Below are 19,946 nucleotides of genomic sequence, written 5' to 3'. Positions count from 1 at the left end.
ATATGGGTAGTATCATATCATTAGGATAGAAGACATCTTATTATCGTTACTATTACCATTACCAATTGGCTGTTTTCATCATAATTCTTCCGTGACTGTCGGGTATTTTCCTCACGGAGCAGCGTCCTCCGGATCCAGGCCGAGTTCGGGCCTGTTCTTCTAGCATCTACTACAGAATAATGCTGGGTTGAGTCTGACTGTTCGAATTGCCATGGAGATGATTATTCAATCTTCTGGTCGTATGAAGCCTAGATTCACGGTTAATAGGCTATCGAGTATTCTGGATACTGTAAATGTATGCTGTATACTGTAGGGTATACTGTAAGGTATACTCTACAGAGTATAGGAATATGATATACTATTAATTCAAAATATGATTCTTCTCTCTTCTTATTCTTCTTATTCTTCTTCTTCTCTTCTTCTCTTCTTCTCTTCTTCTCTTCTTCTCTTCTTCTTCTCATAAGTCATAAGTAGTTATGCTATGACTTCATCTTAGTCAACCCCACCATCTTCTGCCCCCACCAGAAAAGAAGCACCAACCGCCACGACGACCTCAACCCCTCCATTGCCCTTTTTCTCCCCTCCCTCCTTTCCTGTCTGGTCCCCGGTGTATTTATTGCTTCTTCCCAGGGTTTCTGCTCTGAATTTTTCTACGTCTTCCATCTTAGAGTCGAGTAAGTCTTCTTCTCTCCCTCTCCCAGACACCCCCTCCCTCACACATCCCCCTCAGACACCTCTCCTCTCCTCTCTCCTTCAGATCTCCCCTCTTCTCTCTTCCTCAACAATTCAATAGTCTAACGTCTCAGATTCTTGTCACAATGGGTTACACCGACGTGGATCAATTAGCCATCAACACGATCCGCCTGCTGGCGGTAAGCCTCCATCTCACAAACCAGACAAGCACATCCTCCTAGAATTCCGCTGACGAACTACCAAAGGTCGATGCCACGGCCAAGGCCAACTCCGGTCATCCTGGTGCCCCCATGGGCATGGCCCCCGTTGCCCATGTCCTCTTCAACAAGTTCATGACCTTCAACCCCAAGAACCCCAAATGGGTCAACCGTGACCGTTTCGTTCTCTCGTACGAAAAAAAAAAACCCCCCCTCCCTTCTCCCGCATCGTTCCCTGGTGGCCCTTACTGACCGGCTTTCACCTAGCAACGGCCACGGCTGCATGCTCCAGTATGCTCTGCTGCACCTTTTCGGCTACGCCGTCTCCCTCGACGACCTGAAGAACTTCAGAGTATGTTTTAATTATGAAGAAGTCAATTTGTTTGACACTAGAACTCACTCAGCGTAGCAACTCGACAGCATCACCCCCGGTCACCCCGAGTCCCACGACACCCCCGGTATCGAGGTCACCACTGGACCTCTCGGCCAGGGTTTTGCCAACGCCGTCGGTCTGGCCATTGCTCAGGCCCACACCGGTGCTCTCTTCAACAAGCCCGGCTTCGACCTCATCAACAACCACACCTACGTCTTCTTCGGTGATGGCTGCGCCATGGAGGGTGTTGCCAGTGAGGCCGCCTCCATGGCTGGTCACCTGAAGCTCGGTAACCTCATCTGCATCTACGACGACAACCACATTTCCATCGGTGAGCCCCCCCCCCCCCCAAAAGACCTTGAAGATCGATTCTTTCGAGCTAATGTCATTTACAAGATGGTGACACCAAGTGCGCCTTCACTGAGGATGTCATGGCCCGCTTCGAGTCCTACGGATGGCACACCGAGTGGGTCAAGGACGGCGACAACGACCTCGAGGCCATCGAGGCTGCCATCCGCCGCGCCAAGGAGGTCACCGACAAGCCCTCCGTCATCAAGCTGACCACCACCATCGGCTACGGCTCCAAGCTGCAGGGTACCGGCGGTGTTCACGGCAACCCCCTCAAGGCCGACGACATTGAGGGTGTCAAGAAGCGCTTCGGCTTCGACCCCGCCCAGTCCTTCGTCGTGCCCCAGCAGGTCTACGACATGTACAACCAGCACGCCGCCGAGGGTGCCGCCGCCGAGCAGAAGTGGAACGACCTCTTCGCCAAGTACGCCTCCGAGTACAAGGCCGAGCACGCCGATCTCGCCCGCCGTCTGGCTGGCAAGCTCCCCGAGGGCTGGGAGAAGAGCCTCCCCACCTACAAGCCGTCCGACCCGGCCATCGCCACCCGCAAGCTGTCCGAGGCTGTTCTCGAGAAGGTGCACAGCGTCGTGCCCGAGCTGCTCTCCGGTTCGGCCGACCTGACGGGCTCCAACAACACCCGCTGGAAGAACGCTGTCGACTTCCAGCCCCCGGAGTACGGCATCGGCGAGTGGTCCGGCCGCTACCTGCGCTACGGTGTGCGTGAGCACGCCATGGCCGCCGCCATGAACGGTCTGGCCGCCTACGGCACCGTCATCCCCGCCGGCGGTACCTTCCTCAACTTCGTCTCCTACGCCGCCGGTGCCGTCCGCCTGTCGGCCCTCTCGCGCGTGCGCACCATCCACGTCGCCACCCACGACTCCATCGGCCTGGGCGAGGACGGCCCGACCCACCAGCCCATCGAGACCCTCGCCCACTTCCGCGCCCTGCCCAACGTCATGGTCTGGCGTCCCGCCGACGGCAACGAGACCAGCGCCGCCTACTACTCCGCCCTTACCTCCCAGCACACCCCGAGCATCCTGGCCCTCACCCGCCAGAACCTGCCCCAGCTCGAGGAGTCCACCATCGAGCGCGCCCTGCGCGGTGGATACCCCGTCGTCGAGGCCCCCGGCGCCGCCGTCACCATCGTCTCCACCGGTTCCGAGGTCAGCATCTGTATCGATGCCGCCACCTACCTCAAGGAGAAGCACGGCATTGTCGCCCGCGTCGTCTCCATCCCTTGCTTCGAGGTCTTCGACGCCCAGGACAAGGAGTACCGCCTTTCCGTCCTTCCCGACGGTATTCCCGTCCTCTCCGTCGAGGCCCTCACCACCATGGGTTGGGAGCGCTACTCCCACGAGCAGTTCGGCCTCAACCGCTTCGGTGCCTCCGGCCCCTACAAGAAGGTCTATGAGCGCTTCGAGTTCACCCCTGAGGGTATCTCCAAGCGCGCCATCAGCACCATCGAGTTCTACAAGGGTCACTCTGTCCGCTCCCCGGTCAACCGCGCCTTCCAGCAGATCCTGTAAACAGTCTTCTCTTCCTTCCTTTTTTTTTCTCCTCTTTTCTATATTTTTTGATGAAAAATAGGACCATGTCCTATGATTAATGATCCTACTATGTTTTTTCCCCCGCCGTCTTTTTTTTTCGGTATCTTTAACGCGCACACACGCCCTTTTCTTAAATGATTAGATCTAGATGTTATGTGCAAAAAAAAAATCATACTTGTTAAAAAAGGTTTATATATAATTTAGGAGTAAGCTCTTTTTCATCTATCGTATATTTGTCTCCGAGAGGGATATCATGGTTCATTGACTAAAGAAATTACTTATAATCCCTACACATGGATGCTTGACTTTTATAGAATATTCTTTTTCCTGAATTTACTCAAGAGCCTTGCGGGCGAAGCTCGGGAGAACGAAGCTCGCGCTGTGGACCTCCTTGTTGTAGTAGCGGCACAGGCGGTCCTCCTCCTCGCGGGTCCAGGTGCGGACGGGAACACGCAGGTTGCGGGTGGCGTCCTTGCAGCAGACCATGAAGCCGATCTGGCCGGAGGGGTAGGTGGGGATGGTGGTGAAGGCGTATTCGGCGACAGGGAAGACTTCCTTGCAAGACTTCTTGAGGTTGGCAATCAGGGAGAGGTGGAGCCATTGGTTCTCAGCTGGACGAGTCAGCAGTTGAAACAAGTTTTCAGAAAGAAAAATTATAAACACTCAATAAGAAATCGGGGTCAAAAAAAGAAAAGATAGGGGGGGGGGAAGGTAGAAGCAAAAAGAAAGGCGACGGACAACCTTGGGTAGTAATGACACCTCCTTCACGGAGGGCCTCGTTGAGAAGCTCAAAGTAGGGCTTCTGGAAGAGAGATTCGGCGGGACCCTCCGGGTCAGAGCTATCGGTGATGATAACGTCGAACTCGTTCTTGTGGTGCTTAAGGAACTCGAAGCCATCGCCGACGTGGACCTTGGCGTTGGGGTGCTGGAAGCCGATGCTCATACCCGGGAGGTACTTCTTGGAAACACGAATGACGGCCTGGATGTGGCGGAAGAATCAGTGATGACTCTTTCCCGGTTTTGAATCAAGCCCTGTGAGTGAAAAATGGATAATACCTCGTCAATGTCGCAGAGGACAGCCTCCTCGACACTCTCGTGCTTGACAACCTCACGCAGGACACCACCGTCACCGCCACCGATGACAAGGACCTTCTTAGGGTTGGGGTGGGACATCATGGCCAGGTGGGTGATCATCTCCTGGTAGCTGTTGACCCAACCGATTAGCCCTTGGTTACTATTATTTTTCCACGACGGGGTCGACATACGAGAACTCGTCTCTCTCAGTGCATTGGATAACGTTGTCCAGGACCAGAACCGTGCCGTAGTCGCTGCTCTCGAAAACAAGAACATCCTGGTACTTGGACTTCTCGTGGTGGAGGATCTGGTTGACCTTGAGGTTCATGGCCTGGCCAGGCCACATGTCGGACTTCTCAGAGAACCAGCCATCTGTAAGGAAAACGAGTTTAGAATACTGAAATTGAAGTCGTTGTCTATCCCTGTGATACAAGCGCGATTACGCCAACTCCCGGGTGGTCGGTGGCCACCTGGTTTTGTTCTCTATCGCCGTTGTAGATAGAGGCGGGGTAACGCGATTTGGCGGGCACAGGGTCGGAAGGTGGACTTACCCTTGATAGTGGGGTGGACAATCTCGCTCATCTTGGAAGAAAGGTGATGGAAATAACGTGTCTGAAGGAGAGAACGAAGAAACAGCGATGGAAGAACGGAGCGAGATGAATGGGGGACGGAGAAACAAGGAAGACGCAGTGGACGGAAGCGATGCATCTGTCCGAGAGCGAGTTTTTTTTTCTCTCCCCTCCTCCTTCCACCCAAAGAGGCAGAGTGGGGGAAAGACAACTTTGGCCCCTGCCCCTCCACCGCACGTCAGTGCGTATTGACAGGTGCGCTACTTGTTTCTCTGGGATTCAAATTCTCTAATTTTATAATTAATAATAGGATCGGCATTTTGAATAGTCCATAGGGTTGTCAAGAATGCAGCGTGCCGGCTGGGCTAGGAAGATATTGATATGGTTTAACCATTAGGTAGTTAGTTAGCTTCCAATCCCCAATCAAGCCTCACCTAATCGCTATAAGATAAGTAAGGCTCCTTCATAATCACTATTGACTCTAGGGGGAAGAAGAAATAGTGATTCTCCAGCTAACTCGGTCCCCTTCATCAAGCTGGGAGGGAATAAGGACAGAAGAGGAGATTTTCTAAATTATCAAAACAATTACAAGCACACTACCATACCCTCAGTTGAGAAACACCTTATAGAGATCAAATATCCTCCTCTTTCCACGCCAATTGATGGCCAAAGGAGATCTGCCTGGGCAGGTCAATTGCCCACTAATCCCCGCATGCTGATTGGCTGATATCGACAAACTCGTACCGAAATACATCAGCTGTCTGAAGCCGGATTTTATTGCGGTCAGACAATTCTAAGCCTAGGAGTCTCGTCATTGACGGGAAATAAATATATAGATATAACTGAAAGATATAGATTGCTTTCTAGGTACTGTACAGAGCAATCACGCCCATTTCTCAAGTATAACCTCCAATCTCCGCATTTTCCACCAAACAAATTTACTCGGAGGCGCCCTCAGCGAGACGGCCAGGCTTGGAGTTGAGGTACTCGTTCCTAAAAGAACGCAGTTAGCATATGCCCACGGGTTCGGATTGACATTTATATAATTGATGGTGAGCCGTACTTCTCAATACCCCAGTTCATGATGGCGTAGGCGGCGACAAAGGGAGGGACAACGTAGAGGACCTGATGTCTGAAGCGACGGAAGCTGTTGAAGATGGCAGCGTTCAAGGTGCCGGCAAGAGGCCTCTGTCTGTTGGGGGACAGAGAGTAGGTGGCGATGCGCTGGGGGGTAGGGCAACCTGATCAAATGATAGTCAGTCACTGAAAGCTTTGTGAAAGATTTTTTTCTTCCATCTCTATATCTGGTATTATCGTGCCGATAGACGGAACGGGTTCCTTCTGCGCAAAAATATGCTCCAATTGGGCCCTGTTCGACCCGTTCCGTCGTGTCCGCACTGGCTGATATTCGGATGAATCAACGTACCCAGGTGACCCCATTCGCCAATGAAGCTGGAAAAGTTAGCATATCAAACACATCTCAATCGAATGCCAAAGCCATCATAGTACATATATACACAGATATACATGTGTGTATATATGCTACCCGAGGATTTCGCTGCGGCTGCCCTGTGAAGAAAGGGCGCAGGCGCTGGGGAGGCACGGCGACTCACTATCCGTTCTTCGGATCAAGATGACCACCCATTTTGACGAAAGCAAGAGAGATCGGCTGGAAACGAGTAAAAGGGGGACGCAGGAAAAGGCGAATGGATGCAGGAGGAAACGCAGGAGAGCAAAGTCGACGTCGGTTCGGGTGAAGTTGGAGGTTAGGCGCAGCGGCCGGCGCTAGGCCCGATCGGGGCGGCAGCGAAAAGACATCATCGTTACTAGGGAAGCTCCCACAACTCAGTCTCCAAGCTGACACTCCCCGCCCTCCCCCAAAAACCATCTCACTATGGCTGCGAATCTGTCCCGACTTGTTCTCCCGGTGTTCGCCGGTGCCGCGTTCATTAACGCCTCTCTCTACGACGTCAAGGGCGGTACCCGCGCCGTCATCTTCGACCGGCTGTCCGGAGTGCAGGAACAGGTCATCAACGAAGGGACGCATCTGCTGGTCCCCTGGCTGCAGAAGGCGATCATCTTCGATGTGCGGACGAAGCCTCGCAACATCTCGACCACGACGGGGAGTAAAGATTTGCAGATGGTCAGTCTGACCCTGCGAGTGCTGCACCGCCCGGAGGTGACGAAACTGCCCCAAATCTACCAGGTATGTTTTTCATTTCTTCCAACGACATCCCCGTTTCCGCCTTTATTTATCTTGTGCTGATTTTTCTCTAGTCCTACGGTACCGATTACGATGAACGTGTCCTCCCCTCGATCGGCAACGAAGTGCTGAAAGCCATCGTGGCCCAGTTCGACGCCGCAGAGCTGATCACGCAGCGTGAGGCAGTCTCGAACCGGATCCGTACCGACCTGATGAAGCGCGCGGGGCAGTTCAACATCGCGCTGGAGGATGTCTCGATCACACACATGACTTTCGGCAAGGAGTTCACGCGAGCCGTCGAGCAGAAGCAGATCGCCCAGCAGGACGCCGAGCGGGCGCGCTTTATCGTCGAACGCGCCGAGCAGGAACGCCAGGCCAACGTCATCCGCGCTGAGGGCGAAGCCGAGAGTGCCGACATCATCAGCAAAGCCGTCGCCAAGGCGGGCAGTGGCCTCATTGAAATCCGTCGTATCGACGCCAGCAAGGAGATCGCCGCCACCCTCGCCAACAACCCGAATGTCACCTACCTACCGGGAGGAGGCGATGGCAAGGAGGGCGGAAAGAGCACCAGTCTCCTTCTGGGCCTGAGAAACTAAAAGCAAAAAGCAAACAAAAAAATTTGTTTTACCTAAGATTGATTCGATTTGGTATCGGTTGAATTGGGCTGTATAATCTGGCGACTCTTTATGCATCATGTAGTAATACTCTACTCTTTTCTCACAGTGTCATCCGTTCATCAAAAAAAAAAAAAACAAGTAAAAATTTAGTAGAGGTTTCGTATAAAATGTCAAATCCGTCTATATATATGTATCTGAAACCGCATATCCTCCAATCCCGCGCCCTCGCCAACATCATACCCCAACCTAGCAGCATCGCGCCTCCACCACCTCGAATCCTGGGAACAGACACGGTCCCATTTCCCTTCTGCAACGGAGAGGAGGGTATGGTCCAGCAGGAACTTCATGGGATATCGTCTTTCCGAGACAGTGGAATCTTCCTGGTGCGATGGTTGCGATGGCTTCTTCATGTTCAAGGTAGAGTAACTTCCCGGACTATCGACGACGAGCAACACGGTCCCCGGGGCGAGGAGATCGGTCATGCGCAAAAGGAAGGAAGTCGTCTTGGCCATGGAAGTCGAGAAGAGCTCGTTCAGAGTGAACATCAGCGTGACGAGGGCGGTAGATTCCTCGCGGAGGAGACCCGAGAGGTCACCGTCCGAGATACGCAGGACGTCTGTTCGTTGAAACGTGACATTGAGGGATGTCGTTGTTGGGAGAAGAGGCGCCGGGTGAGTCCTGCTCCCCACGATAGAAGACGAGGTCAACGCCGTCGCGAGTCTGTTCACAACAGACGACCAATCTGCAATATCCACTGCCGTCACGGAGAGGGGTGGTGAAAGACCTCGTTCTTCATTCGAATTCTGCTCATCTATCATCTCCCTCCAGACAGCAGCTAATGCGACAATCTCCGCCCCGGCACCGCCCCCAATACAAACCACATGATTAGAAGAAGAAGCAGAACTCTGCTCCAAAACTAACCGTAACGTCGCCTTGAAAACCCCCGCATACCCCAACGCCCGGGACGCACTCCACCGCAGCGCATACGCACGAAGCAGCTCCTCGTTCGCGTCGGTAAACGCCGCGTCGAAGTCGCGGTTGTACAGGTGCGTCTTGATCGTTTGGATGAGCGTCTTGGTGTCCAGTGGCGGAGAGCCGAGCAGGGCCCCCTTGAACACGTTGAGGAGTAATTGCTGTAATGTGATGGGTATCGTCGAGGCCAGATCTACCGATCCTCTCCCTCCCTCTTCTTCTTCTTCTTCTTCTTCTTCTTTTGCTTCTTGTCTCTTTTCATCGTGTGGTTTTTGTCCCCTGCTCACTTTGCTTGTGCGATTTGGGGCTTGGCCTTGGCCTTGTCCTCGGGCCTTTTTCTTTTCTTTTTTTTTGAGAGGACCTCCTTGGACCATTATATATATGTATGTATATGTATATGTATATGTATGTATGTATGTATAATGATAAATTTAATATGTATAAATTGATGATGTGGTGGTTAATATATAAATGTCCAGGCTATTGAAGTATTTTCAGAGTGGAAAATAAATTTGCGGGCCGAAATTGATATATTTATCTCAACTCATTCGACATGTCATTCGATGGTCACCAGCACTACCACTATTCTAACTACAAACTATACATCTACAGATGCAATAGATTTACTGACCAGGATATAGAAAGACGGCTCATTGCCTGACTGCTATGGTGTAATAAAGTAAGACTCGTGTGTAGAGCCCGGAAGATAAACACAAAACGCTCATGGTAAATGAATGCGAGAATCGAAAGTGAACATCACTCGAGACTGGTTAAAGCGTGACCGAGACTGAAGGAAAGCTCAATCAGATCAGACAGCATGCAACTCAACAAGAGGGCATCAACGATGGACAAGAAAGAGAGAATCTTTCATACTCTGACGCTGGCAAAAAAAGAAATGAATAACATAAGGAGAAGAAAAGAGACTCGTAAATTATCTCGGGAGAAGCGAATAGAAGAAATGGGGGGTAAGAAAGAAACCAAGATCAGGAAAGAAACAGGAAAAAAATATTGGGTCCGATCCTGCGTTGAAATGAAAAAGAACCTCTATTGGAGGCGAGAGGAGAAGAAAAGGGCATTCATAATGCAAAAAAGGAGAAAAGAACGGAAATTATTTACAGGTATGAGGAAGTATCAGGTCGAAAAAAAAGTCTCGGAAAACGCAAGAGGGGGGCATGATGGAGAAAGAGTAGTAATATGGGCATGAAATGTGTCGCTACAATGATTAAACCCTCTCTGCAAGCAAAGAAAAAAAAAAGAGTAATATGCGCCGGTGGATACAATTAGATGGAATGAACATGGCGTGCGGAAGGTTGGGGGGAAGAAGAGAGGGAGATCATTTGGAGGGCCGTTGCTCTGGCGGAGGCTGCTGTGACTGGTACACAGTATCGACCGACCGTTCTCGCTCCTTGACCTTCCAGAAGTGCATGAGCCGGCTGATGCGGCGTCCTTTCTTCTTGCTGGTCGGGTCCGATTCGTTCACGGGCGGTTTCTCCTCGTGGCTGAGTTTGCTCCGTTCGGCGTGCGTCCCGACAACAAGCTTAGACAGGCTGGCGAGACTGGACCGCTTCGGAGTCACGTTGCCTTGGCTCGTCCGACGGTTTACGCTCGCAGAGAATGAAGCCGCCCGGTCGCTTGATAGTCGCGGTCTGCCGAAGAAGGTCGCGGAGAACCGGTGCATGGTGTTGGCCATGGTCGATGCGCTGCTGGTCAAGGACGGCACATCGTCCATGGAGTTATGGGGGAAATCTGGAGAATGGTCGGTGCTATAGGACAGATTGGAGAAGTTTCGGTCGGAGGTAGATGGGGTGGTGATGGATCGGGGAGCTTCCGAAGAGGCATAATGGAAATCCGGAGACGGGAATGAGGAGCTAGGGGAGATCGAGCCAGTTGGGGGTGGGAGATGAGGGGCGTTGCATGGGAAACTCATGGGAGAAGTGGACGGGCGCTTATCAACCGGGACAAAGCGAGGCGAAACTTCGGGACTAGGAGGACCCGGACACTTGGGGTGCCAGTCTTCCTGTTTGATGATCTCAATGGCATCCGGCCGTTTCGGGCGCGGGTCGGTGATGATCGTATCAACTGCTGGGCCAGGCTGCTGCTCGGTCTGTGTTTGCGCCTCGTCGTCCTCTTTATGGTCGAAGGGCTGGGCGATGATGGGATGGGCCGAGGGTTCATCCGCTACATCCTGTTCCTGAATTCCCAGCCCCGGATTTCGCGACGTCGAACTAGATCTGACCCTCTGTTTGGTCAGGGTATCAGAACTAGCCTGACTGCGAACGGATTCCTTGTCGGCAGCAACGCCGGCATCCGAAGGGGTGCCCTCATGATCATGGCTGTGGGAGGAAGAGCTCCCGGCATCGGCTTCACCCGACTCACTGCCTGCCGCCAAGAAGGCGTCTTCTTCCTCTTCGTAAAACACGTCGTTATCGGCTATGGAAGACATCGTCGAGCTGTTCTTCAAACGAGCACTGACCAGGAAACTCCGGTCGAAGGGGGGCATTTCGGGCGCACTCTCGGCACGGCGATGATAGCGCATCTCCGGCCCAACAAACTCTCCCCGGCGTCCCCCACTGTACATTCTCTTCGTCGCGGCGGAGAAGCCACTACCAACCACCCGATCCGAAGCCATGTCGGGGGTATTGAATGGGCCCAACGCGGCATCGAGATCGATGACAGGGCTTGTCACGTCGTTTTGGATGGTCTGCTCGTAGAAGCTCCGTGGTTTCCAGGCGCTGTCCAGCGACGGGGAGCCATCCGCATCGACATCGAGGGGACTGGGCTCGGGGACGTTGGAGCTGGTTGGCGTTCGAAGGACGATGATGTGGTCATCGTCAAAGTTGACGTCCAGGCCCGATCCTAGGTCCGAGTTGGTCCTGGTGATGATGGGCGTAGGCGTGTTTGATTGATCTGGCAGATCTGCATCGTCGTTGTCCTTCTTGTTGGAGGGATGTCGCTTCCCCTTGCCCCGTGTCAAGATGGCACCGGCCCACGAGCGAACCTTCTTTTGCTTCTTCTTCGACTTGGTCGTCTCCGTCTTGGATGATAAAGTTGCGACAGAATCTGATGACTCACGGGGAAGCTCAAAGGACACATCGGAGCACTCTTCCTCGGAAGATAGCCGGCCGAATTCCTCCGTCAGATAAGTGCCATCATGAAAGCGGGATTCCTTCAAAAGCAGCTCTGGTAGGCCGGACGTGCTCTTGTTGGCGCGGCTATGACCGGGAGTCGACAGCGGCCGGGAATTCCGAGAGCCCTGGCGTGCGTCAAAGTTCAGGGTAAAGGAAGCATCGGCAGTCTTCGGTCGGGTTTTCGGCGCCTCCGTGGCGACATTTGGCGTTGGTTTGAAGGGTAGGCCGTTCTCCTTTGGGACGGTATCCAGCTGCACCGTGGTGGCGTAGCTGCCCGAGGTCTCAGAGGAGATTGTCGACAGGGGACGTCTGTGGTGGGTGAAGGCAGGTTTGGCATGTGATGGGGAACGATTGGATGGTAATAGTAAGGGGGAGCTCGGCGGTGAGGGTCGACTCAAGCTAGTAGCCGAGTACGACAAGGGTCGAGAGATATCATCTGCGAAGCCATGTTCATGTCTCATGTCCGCAGGTGTACACGGAGCACTTCCCACGACGGGTTTGGGTTCAAAGGCCTGTCGAATGATAGACATGTCCACGTTCGACACGGCTGCGGAGCGGCGGTGGGCATGTGATCGTCTGTAGGGCGCACTGAAGCCTGGGCCTGGCGTGGGGAGTTTGACGGGTTCCTCCGCTGAGGGCTGAGCCGTGGATTCCGAGATATTTTCCCCTCCCAAGAGCTCACTGGGACGTCGACGATGGCCCATCATCGTCCGATGGCCTGCAGGGGCCGGCCCCAACGGCTGAGGCGGAAGATCGGCGCCTGGATTAAAAGAGAATGCGGGCAGAGGTAGCGGTTGTTTCCTGACCTCTGGTTCGGTCGTCGTCGTATTTGTTTCTGTTGTGTTGGTGTTGGTGGAGGAGGAGGAGGAGGAGGAGGAGGAGGTGGTGGTGGTGGTGGTGGTGGAAGAGGGAGCTCCCGTTGACGGCTCATCAGGATCTCTCGCTGGAAAAACGAATGATGGGTTGGGGAGTCGTGCTGTCATGTTGGAGCTCCTCCGTCGGCTGTGACCGTGGCCCGAGGCGCCCGTTGAGCCGGATGGCTGGTGGTGAAACGGTGCGCCATGTTGTTGCAGGGGAAGCGAAATCGACGCCATGATTGGGACCGAGAACAGTCTCCCTCCAGCAGATGTATGGATAGATGTGCGGAAGTGATCTAGACGGGACAAAGACCTCCAGACCCAAACAACCTTTCCTAGAGGCTAAAGGGAAAGTCTGGTGTTTGTCTGGAGGCCCTCAACCTCGCGATGGTTTCATTGAATTCCCGGTTCCACCGACACGATTTGACGGAAGTGCGTGTAATCCAGTCGATCGAAGAAGAGGCACGATCCAAAAATAATATTCGCACCAAGTACGGTATCTATCCTCTGGTCGTCTAGACGGGCAAGGATTGGAGTCGAGTTCAACGGTCGGGAGTGAATACTGCAGTCGGGTTCAGGAGAGTTCGGGTGTTAAGGAGCGGACGGCTACGAAGAACAAGCCACGGAAAAAAAAGGACGAGGGGAAGTGGTGGGAAAAAAGAAACGAAAGAAAAGAAGAAAAAAAAGGGCGAAACGTAAATGAGAGAATGAAGAAGAAAGACGAACAAACCGAAAGGGAAGAAGAGAGGTGAGAGGTCGGGACGGGGGATGCAAAGAAGGAAAAAAGGAAGACAACGACTTGATGACCGACCAGTCCGGAGGGAGAAGCGAAGGGGAGGCTGGATGGAGGGACGCAGCGACTGCGAGGGCGGGCGGCAGGGGATGATTGGCCCGAGGGGGGTTCGTGGTACGGTACGGTACGGGCGTAATTTCCGCAGGATCCGAGATGATATTTAGGCAGGTACCTAAGGTTAGTAATTATGGAGATGTAATCTATCCTGAGTTATAGGAGGAGCTGACTGTTCTCTTAATTATAGTAGTGGATCATGTATTTAATAGTGAATTAAAGAATAATCTCAAGTACGGAGTATACTGACTCGAATAATCTCAGGTACGAGTATCTACCTAGTACCTTACTACCTGGTACCTCATTAATGGACCAGTATTTTAAAAGTACCTTACCTATGTACTTTAAGTAGGTACCTTAGTACTAGGTAGTTACTAGGAGGTAGGTAGGTACTAGGCACGTATTGTAAGACAATTACTTGACCTAACAATGCATTATCATACACTGTATTCAGTGCCTGGATTATGATGGATACCTGCATGAAACTATTAATATTTCTCCCCTGGCACTTGGCCGTATCTCGATAGCCTCGATTCTGCCGCCTGCAAGTCATCGGCGTATTATCATACGCCGGTTACAGAATAGTTTTACTCTGCACCTCAGAATAATTAAAAATATTCCATAGGCGAGATCAATAATTTATTAGGAAAGCTTCATAGGCTGTTCTTGTTTACTCAGTAAGTCAGGTGATTGGCCTGAGGTCGACCGTCGAAGATCTCTAGCCAGAATGGATAGAAAGAGAATACATCCACTACCTCCCTAATTATTTAGAAGCACTATGTATTTTATACTTCTATAATAAAGTAGTTTATCTTGCGGATATAATGTCATCTACTCTTGGCGTTTATGACCGCCTAATAGAATAAGAAATCCTTGCTGGATTTACCTGTGTCACTATTTAACCGAATGCGTGTCGTAATCCTCCCAAGGACCGAGTGAAGGATTAGAACTACTGTACATCAATATCAGCCACGAAGGAGATCTTGATCACTAACTCCAAATCTAAGGTATTTATCTGGTACTTACCTTAGGTAGGTACCTAGGTAGGTACCTAGTTACCTCCTACCTAAACTTAACAAAGTAGGTAAGTTCAACTATACCTATTATGGTAAGTTTGCAGGATGCTATTCCAAACAGAGTGGACCATCTTGAGTGACATCCGCAGGCAGCCATTCAAGATCGACTCCTTACATTCCCACTCTCGTTTGATTCGCCAAGCTGTCAGCCAAGCTTTTGTTGCCTCCTGCAAACCAGAGGCCCACAGTCCCCAGGAGTCCCAGGAGCACCTACCAAAGTTACCCAGGTATGTAGTAGGTAGTTAACTACTAGGTAGTAACTAACTACGGAGTAACTACTTAACTACTAGGTAGCTACTAGGTATGTAGTACCTACGCATCAGAGATTATAAGTTCCAGCAGAAATCTAGTAGACAGGTGAATCTTTAATGAACTATGGGAAGACTAAAGTATACTACTACTACCTCTTTCAAATGTCCAACCTATTTATAGACTAGAAATGTGATTACCTGGAGTGCTTCTAGTACTACTGCTCTGAAATCCCGACAGAAGGAATAGTGTCATTGCAACATGTTGTACAGAGACACGATGGACTACTGTGGCTTATACCTACCTAGCATGGGAAGACGGACTAGTTCGAAGTGGCTATGCTCGCCTAGACACTAGTTTGATCACGAGAAGGGGCGTGCGGGTATTTGGATTGTAGATTGATGAATATTACTCTTAGTGTATTGAGAAGTTTATCGAGTTCTTAACATATAGTTATTTTATTAACCCATAATAGATACTACCTTAGTATACCAGGTAGGTACCTAGGTAGGTATACTTTATCTTCGGTTAACTCCTTCCAACTTTACTCCGTACCTAAGGTTCTCGTATCTCCTAACCATGCCAAGGATGACCCGGGACAGCAGCTGTGATTGGCCAGGTGCCAGTCTCCTCCGGAGTGGAAGGCGCCTGCCGTGCCAGCCAAGCCGCCAGGTGGTCGGACCTGGCCAATTGTAGCTCGCCATTGGGGCATTGTATCGTTGCCTGCAGGTGGAGTATCTGACCAGGTGATTTCGCAGGTGCTGCTTTTGGTTAGTTGTATTATTGTATTTGTGGTACATACTGTATGGTAATTTCGAAGCATTAGGAACAAGGTTTGGCTATCTTATACTAGTAACTTAGGAGTTAGACAGAATTAGTATCCTCCCTAATCCCTATACCAGGCTCCCTTGATTCTATATCCTCTTTTATACTGAGTATGCAGCGGGTGTCTGCACAGCATTGCAGCTGACAGTGGCAGAAACATACAGCATACTCTATACAGAGTACAGCAGTATGTAGGTAACTACCTACTTAGTTAATACCTAAGGTAAGTACTTATAATTTACCTATTTCTATTGTCACTCTAGGGTCTGTGAAGCTTACGGAGTACTTAGGCCTACTAAAAAGCCCCGTACTACATATCTATTATTTCGCTTAACCACGTCAGCATCCACGCAGCATCCACGCATCCACGCAGCATCAACAACATCCACAGCAACGCAGCATCCACGTCGGAGGCGATCAGTGCAAGGCCCCCCCCCACTCCAATAATGGAGTACTCCGTAAACCACCAACGAGCTACACATATCACTCTATCACTCTCGACACAAATATCTGATCCACCTGCACCCTGTTCCTGACTCGTAGGCGGACGATCAACCCTGCCCAAGGGCGGAGTTGAGTGCCTTGAGGTCTGTGAGATTCATGCCTAACCAATTCATCTATACAGAGTACCTTACTACATAGGTAGGTACCTACATAACTAGTTACCTACTAACATCTCAATACTCTGTACTGTAAGTGGTTGCAAATCGGTCTGGCCATAGATACGGAGTACCAAGCAGTAACCATATTAACTACTAGGTACCTAGGTAGAATATTATAACTCCATACCTATTACCTAGGTAGATACCTAATACTACTACTGTAATACAATACGACGAACCATGGATGTAGTATCCTTCGTCCTCTGTAGATCTTCGGTTCAGATCGCCCTTATTCGGCCGAAGAGAATCCCCCCCCAAAAAAAACTTTAATACGCTTTCCCCTCGTTTCCTTCTTCCTGTTCGATTCACTGGGAATCTTGTATTATCGAGGAGGTTACGGACTTCTCCGACGTGGTGATGTCAAAGACTTTTGTCTACGCTGTTCAGTGTCCGGGGGCGACACTTTAGCCACTGCAAGTGGCGTCCATTCAGATCGAGGTATTACTCTGAGCTACTGACAGAATACCTAAACCATCAAATGAAATAATAATACGTTCAACCTGCAGCTGGGGTGATCTGTGCCAACAATACGGCGAGGGCGCAGCTGAACCATTTCGCCACAGTACTATTGTTGTAGACAGTTAGTTAGTATGGAGAGTAGTTAACATACACCCTCTGTAATACTCCGTACTGAATTGCAGCTATAAAAGTTACAGCTTCGCACACGACTCGACCAGAACACTCCGGTTGACGTCCTGCGCGCTGATCGGTACGTCCAGCGACGGGTTCGCCGTAAAGAAGTTGACGGGCTTCAGGGAGACCGTCATCTTGTCCACCGGCATCACCGGCCAGTCCTCGACCCGCGGGTTGTGTGTCGTCCCAAAGGTATGCCAGACGACAATGTCTGCGTTGCGTACTCCCTGCGGCTTCTCACGAGCCCGGATCCACGACGCGATCCCCTCGCCGCCCAGAGACTGCATCGTGTGGTCGCCAGAGCTGAACAGCTCGCGGTCGTGATGTCTCGTCACCCACACTGCGTGCTCGCCAAACTCGGAGCGCCGAGCGTGGTACGACGACGGGTGCGCCAGCAGCATCTGTGAGTAATGCGGCACCAGCTTGTAGCCCACCGGCCCGCCGGTGACGGGGTTTCGGACCCCCTCGTTGACGATCTTGAACACTCGCGCCTTGGTCACGTCGGTATCTAGCGGGGTCTCCGTCTCGACGATCTTGCTGACCGTCGTATACCCGACTCCAAAGGGATTGTGGATGTTCGGGTTGTCGAGCGGCATTGGATGTGACTCCTCGACCATCAACGAGTTGCTGTGTCCGTCAATCGCAGGGTCGATCCGGAGGCAGAAGAGGTGCTGGTGGTATGGCGCCATGACGCCCGGACCCACGAGTGTTCCATAGGGGACTGTCTGGCCCAGATTAATCGGTGCCGTAGATACTATCCCGGTTGCGCGCACTTCGTAGTTGATCGCTGCGTCCTGTGTGAACTGAAAGGCAAAGATGTATTCGTAGTTGCCGACGGTGATGATCGTCTGCAGGACGAGGATCCGGGACCGTGTGACAATAGCGTTGTTGGTGCGGTAGTTTGTATGCTTCCACAGAATTCCATCATCGACTTCATGGCAGCAGACCACATTTGGCAGGACGATCGGATCTCCCGCCGTGGTATGGTGATGGCCATTGAAGTATTTGATATGGCCCAAACAATCGCATCCTAGATGAAACAACTTTTATTAGCACTACGGTAGAAACGCGTTCCACTCTCGTTTCGACTACCTACCGAGCTTCAAGTTGTTCGCGTTGACACCAGCCCCATTGCTGCCAAGGTCAAAGGCACCCTTTCGTGGATATGGGGTTCTACTATCCCCATACGGCACAAACATCTCAGACAGCGACAGTCTGTAGAAGACACTGCGACCATCATATGTAATGTCATGTAAAGTCAATCCTTCACGCTTGTTGTTTCATAGTTAGCCCAAAGGGGACAATTTCCGTTCTCGACAAGAGCGTACATACGTAGTTAAATCCAACTCGCATCTGCCACTTTTCCCAGGTCAACTGGTTACCTTCTACTTGAAACGAGGGGCCTTCGGGCTGGACGATCTGGAGCGGCTTGGTTGTCGTCCGCCGCTCCTCCACCAAGTCAGGATGATACTCGCTGGAGCGGTGGATCTTGTTTCGATCAAACGGTCTAACGCCAACTTCGCTCACGAGCCCAGCTCGATCATTCTCTCCGAGAGGCAGAGTCAGAATCCGTTTGACGCTCAGATCACCGGACATCTCAACACAGATATCGAGCGGATAAGCGTAGTGGTTGGCATCTCCATGGCTTTTGAGTCGCATATAAAAGAAACACTGGTGGTGCAAACGAGATCAGCCACGACCACTGATTATGAGGGTTTGGAGGAAAGCACGGTTCGTTTACCATGATAATCCGCTCAGCGATATCATTCATTCCATCTGTCCCGTATGACCAGGGTTCGATGCATACAACGGCCTCTTCTGGAAGCTCCAACATGCGGATGACTTTCTGTACTTCTCCCGCTGCCATGCATGCCTTTTCGGCAGCCTGCATTTCTGTCGAGTCCACGTAGGAATGTTTTCCAGAAAGGATCTTCTCCTTGGTGATTTTTCCAGACTCCAGTTCAATCCAGACCTCTCGGAAATCCGTCGGCTTGCCGCGATAAAACTGAATCAGGGCGCTTCGAGATGGCGTCGGGGTGCTTGGTTTTCCTGAACGCTCAGCTTCTAGAAACGGTATCATCTGGGCCTTTGCTGGCTCAAGAAGCGTGACCACCCTGAAGCTGAGGTTGTCATTGGGAAACGCATCCTTCAGGTGACGAACTGCCTGCGTAGGTAGTCAGAGGCAGTGCTCTTCCTGGTATCTCAACTTTCTCAACTTATCAAACTTACAAGGGAGATCTCTGCTGGAGAGAGCGGATCAAAGGGATGAGGGTGTGCGGATAACATTGTCCTGATCTGTAAACCAGACGCGATGGTCGTGGAAATCTAATATTTTATGATGCTGCAAGACCAACGTAGACCAGGCACCAACCTTGTTATTTATTCTTTTTCCCTCAGGACGAGCAGGGGAATTATGACCTCTCGTGGAAACTCCACCTTCCCTCGCGGAGTACCTTTCAACAAACCGAACCTCTAAAGGCAGGTGAAAGCGGGTTCCAATGTGATTGGTAACATATCCCTGATAGGCGAATGCATCCGAAGGTTCGTCTGATAGGAGAAATCGACCAGGGTGCTAGATCTCAAGAGATAGACCTATCTCTATGCCTCAATTTTGATATGGACCCCGCTGCTGAACTAGGAGTCTTGAATAGTAATCCGTATGAAAAAACATTCCCTTGATAGTTTAGATCTGTACCTAGAAGTTATGGTGATTCTTTCGAGGCAAAAAACCAAGAGAATGAAGAGTTCTCGACAGCCTATCTGACACTGACACTGCAAACAAAAATATCGACCGCATAGTGAGTTCGCGGATAGAAAGCTTGATAAACCGAAATGAAATGCAAGAATCATAATCATACATGGCTAGAATGTGATAGTCCCCGGCATTTCAGAGCTTTTCCAGGAACGCATGCAATCACAGCTAAACACAAGAGCAGAATAGAGAGAGAGACATGAAATTTAACCAAAGACTCACACCTAAAGAGGTATTTGGCATGATAAAAAAAAAGAGTGAAATAAAAGAGACCCGCAAGATCTGGGGGGAATATGTACATATGCCAGAGTAATCAATCAAAAT

The 19,946-nt window shown here is 51.2% G+C and overlaps 7 protein-coding genes across 7 annotated transcripts; 2 read left to right on the top strand and 5 right to left on the bottom strand.

Moving 5' to 3' along the window:
* Window positions 1–426: 426 nt before the first annotated feature.
* On the top strand, window positions 427–3,191 carry ASPZODRAFT_128550 (hypothetical protein). The gene is made up of 6 exons (XM_022722052.1): window positions 427–674; window positions 807–872; window positions 939–1,081; window positions 1,158–1,242; window positions 1,300–1,594; window positions 1,660–3,191. Exons 2-6 carry the CDS (start codon window positions 819–821, stop codon window positions 3,135–3,137), a joined length of 2,055 nt encoding a protein of 684 aa, XP_022584472.1. The 5' UTR covers window positions 427–674; window positions 807–818; the 3' UTR covers window positions 3,138–3,191.
* On the bottom strand, window positions 3,025–4,814 carry ASPZODRAFT_163996 (hypothetical protein; the record flags this gene model as incomplete). The annotated part of the gene is made up of 5 exons (XM_022726656.1): window positions 3,025–3,769; window positions 3,900–4,137; window positions 4,215–4,362; window positions 4,424–4,604; window positions 4,784–4,814. The coding sequence occupies 5 exons, from the start codon at window positions 4,812–4,814 to the stop codon at window positions 3,492–3,494; spliced, it is 876 nt and encodes a 291-aa protein (XP_022584471.1). The 3' UTR covers window positions 3,025–3,491.
* A 430-nt stretch (window positions 4,815–5,244) lies between these two features.
* On the bottom strand, window positions 5,245–6,514 carry ASPZODRAFT_109904 (hypothetical protein). The gene is made up of 4 exons (XM_022720986.1): window positions 6,415–6,514; window positions 6,228–6,253; window positions 5,865–6,042; window positions 5,245–5,794 (listed from the first exon to the last, which is right to left on the bottom strand). The coding sequence occupies exons 1-4, from the start codon at window positions 6,444–6,446 to the stop codon at window positions 5,740–5,742; spliced, it is 291 nt and encodes a 96-aa protein (XP_022584470.1). The 5' UTR covers window positions 6,447–6,514; the 3' UTR covers window positions 5,245–5,739.
* Window positions 6,515–6,673: 159 nt separating this feature from the next.
* ASPZODRAFT_128545 (hypothetical protein) lies at window positions 6,674–7,698 on the top strand. Its single transcript, XM_022722051.1, has 2 exons — window positions 6,674–7,007; window positions 7,079–7,698. The coding sequence occupies exons 1-2, from the start codon at window positions 6,696–6,698 to the stop codon at window positions 7,598–7,600; spliced, it is 834 nt and encodes a 277-aa protein (XP_022584469.1). The 5' UTR covers window positions 6,674–6,695; the 3' UTR covers window positions 7,601–7,698.
* A 74-nt stretch (window positions 7,699–7,772) lies between these two features.
* Window positions 7,773–9,073, bottom strand: ASPZODRAFT_89642 (hypothetical protein). Its single transcript, XM_022730365.1, has one exon. It carries the CDS (start codon window positions 8,965–8,967, stop codon window positions 7,792–7,794), a length of 1,176 nt encoding a protein of 391 aa, XP_022584468.1. The 5' UTR covers window positions 8,968–9,073; the 3' UTR covers window positions 7,773–7,791.
* Window positions 9,074–9,926: 853 nt separating this feature from the next.
* ASPZODRAFT_57688 (hypothetical protein) lies at window positions 9,927–12,704 on the bottom strand (the record flags this gene model as incomplete). Its single annotated transcript, XM_022728700.1, has 2 exons — window positions 9,927–12,522; window positions 12,646–12,704. 2 exons carry the CDS (start codon window positions 12,702–12,704, stop codon window positions 9,927–9,929), a joined length of 2,655 nt encoding a protein of 884 aa, XP_022584467.1.
* Window positions 12,705–16,472: 3,768 nt separating this feature from the next.
* On the bottom strand, window positions 16,473–19,565 carry ASPZODRAFT_1074802 (hypothetical protein). The gene is made up of 5 exons (XM_022720948.1): window positions 19,100–19,565; window positions 18,612–19,034; window positions 18,203–18,541; window positions 17,967–18,141; window positions 16,473–17,900 (listed from the first exon to the last, which is right to left on the bottom strand). Exons 1-5 carry the CDS (start codon window positions 19,154–19,156, stop codon window positions 16,888–16,890), a joined length of 2,007 nt encoding a protein of 668 aa, XP_022584466.1. The 5' UTR covers window positions 19,157–19,565; the 3' UTR covers window positions 16,473–16,887.
* Between the last annotated feature and the right edge of the window lie 381 nt (window positions 19,566–19,946).

This window comes from Penicilliopsis zonata (genome assembly GCF_001890105.1).
Source record: "Penicilliopsis zonata CBS 506.65 unplaced genomic scaffold ASPZOscaffold_2, whole genome shotgun sequence".
Taxonomy (NCBI): Eukaryota; Fungi; Ascomycota; class Eurotiomycetes; order Eurotiales; family Aspergillaceae; genus Penicilliopsis; species Penicilliopsis zonata.
This window is presented reverse-complemented; position numbering and strand designations above follow the sequence as displayed.